This window comes from Lipotes vexillifer, unplaced genomic scaffold (assembly GCF_000442215.2).
Source record: "Lipotes vexillifer unplaced genomic scaffold, Lipotes_vexillifer_v1.1 scaffold591, whole genome shotgun sequence".
NCBI classification, from domain to species: Eukaryota; Metazoa; Chordata; class Mammalia; order Artiodactyla; family Lipotidae; genus Lipotes; species Lipotes vexillifer.
In genome coordinates, this window is record NW_006791954.1 from 3,393,611 (window position 1) to 3,395,542 (window position 1,932).

A 1,932-nucleotide genomic window follows, 5' to 3' on the forward strand; every position below is an offset into this window, starting at 1 on the left:
CCAAAAAAAAAAAAAAAAAAAAAAAAAGATGACACTGGGGGAGTCTGGAATGTATACCTCCCACCCCCTGTCATGATGCCCAGGATTTGAGGGACCGGAGACTCCAGGACACAGGCAGCAGTCTAACTCAGTTCAGTTCTGAGCCTGGTGCCAGAGAAGAGGAGGTCCAGGAGCGTGCTCCCTTGGGGGTCAGCAGGATGCCCTTGGAGGGGACAGACATCTCTCCAGCTGTGGATGGTCCAAACTCTCCAGAGGAGGCAGGAAGACACCATCCCTGAGCCCAGCCCTCCACTTGGGCAATGGGTTTGGGGGTGTAAGTCTGTGAGTCTCTTGCCTGGCACTGACCAGCTCCCCACAGTGGAAAGTAAGAAAGGGATGAGGGGCCCATTATAGTCACAGGGCCTCCCTGGAAGATGAAGTCTGAGTTCAGAGAACAAGGCCCTCAATAAGATCATGGGGTCCACTTCCCTCCCCTGGAGCCAGCAGTCCCTCCAGGCTGGGGAAAATGCCTCTCTCATTCCCAAATGCTCTTTACGTCCAGGGGGAGCCTGAGCATCCCCAGCCCAGATCCCCAGCAGGGGTGGCACAAACTCCCACACTGGATCCACAAGCCCCTGGCAGGCGAACCCAGGCTCTCTCAAAGCAGCAGACCCAGCCTGCAGTCCCACACCCACCACCCACACCAGACGGTCCCTTGCAGATGCACAACTTTGTGCAAAGCATGTGCAGGGAGGGGCAGGGGCGGGAGAGCACATGCGGTTGTCACGGACGCAGAAGCACCACACACTGACCTTGAAACTCCAGTAGTTTGGCTGCTGATGGAAATAAGAGAAGAGATGGTTATGCGGGGGCGCTGGGAGGAGAGAGTAGGGCCAGGGGCAGGTTAGAGACCCTTGGCGCTCAGCACTCAGCCCTGGGACATGGGCCCTCCACCCTCCCAGGAACAGGAAGGAAGCCATGCCTGGTACATCCCATTCTCTACGGAGGCCCGGAGGCCCGGGATGGCCCTGAGCAGGCTCCAGGCCCGCTGCTGGGGGAGGGGAGAGCCATCATTCCAGACGTTTATAAACCACGTAACCTAGTCACAGTAACTGTCCTCGGAGAGTTACAGGCAGGAAAAGACGCAGATGACCATGATACAGGGAACACGTGAGACACTGGCAGAGCTGAATTGGAGCTGCAGGGTCAGAGAAATGGCATCTGGTTGTGGCTGGCCAGGGAAAACTTCCCGGAAGAGGTGACATTTTTGGTGAGTCTTTAAAAAATGAACATTTTTGGTGGGTCTTTAAAAAATGAGCAGCCGGAGGTTGGGAGGAAGGGCCTGCTGAGCAGAGGGCCTGGGGAGGCATGTGCAGGGTGTGTTGAGGGAACAGTTCAGTTTGGCTGGGGCGCAGGGCCTGGGAAAGTAGCAGGTTAGGCTGCGAAGAAGGGCCTGGGGCCAGAGGAGCGCCCTTAAATGCCAAGCGAAAGAATTGAGATTTAACTGGCTGGACAAGCAGAAAGCATTTGCATGAAACTGAGTGGGATGGGACTGGACCCCAGGAGGGCTGATGGGGCAGGGAGTGGAAGAGGGAGGCAGGGGGCCAAGCCCAGGGCAGGGAGGCCTGTGTAACATGATGGACCTGGGTTACAGGGAAAGTGGACAGATGCCCATCACCCCACAGCACTGGGCAATGGATGGGGAGCCATGGACAGCAAGGGAGTGTCGGCAATGTTCCGTGGTTGAACAGATGAGAGGGGAGGGCTCCTTGCTCCCCTAGAATGGGGGCCTCAGGTTCCTCCTCATTCACAATAACCTACAGTCACCCTGCGTTCCCTGGAGACCAGAAGGCCCCTCCAGATGGCTAAGGACAAGGGAGGAGTGGCCCGGAGGCCGGGTTGGTTCTTGGCAAAGCTGAGGGCACCCTGCTGACCGGTGCCAGCCTCAGCAGG

At 57.5% G+C, this 1,932-nt stretch overlaps 1 protein-coding gene across 1 annotated transcript in view; it reads right to left on the reverse strand.

Annotated features, from left to right (window-relative positions):
• SRCIN1 (SRC kinase signaling inhibitor 1) overlaps nucleotides 1-1,932 on the reverse strand; it is a 41,792-nt gene that overhangs the window by 29,386 nt on the left and 10,474 nt on the right. Inside the window, exon 2 of the mRNA XM_007465139.1 lies at nucleotides 792-812. Within this exon, the coding sequence (XP_007465201.1) occupies nucleotides 792-812 (21 nt within the window). The remainder of the gene's footprint in view (nucleotides 1-791; nucleotides 813-1,932) is intronic.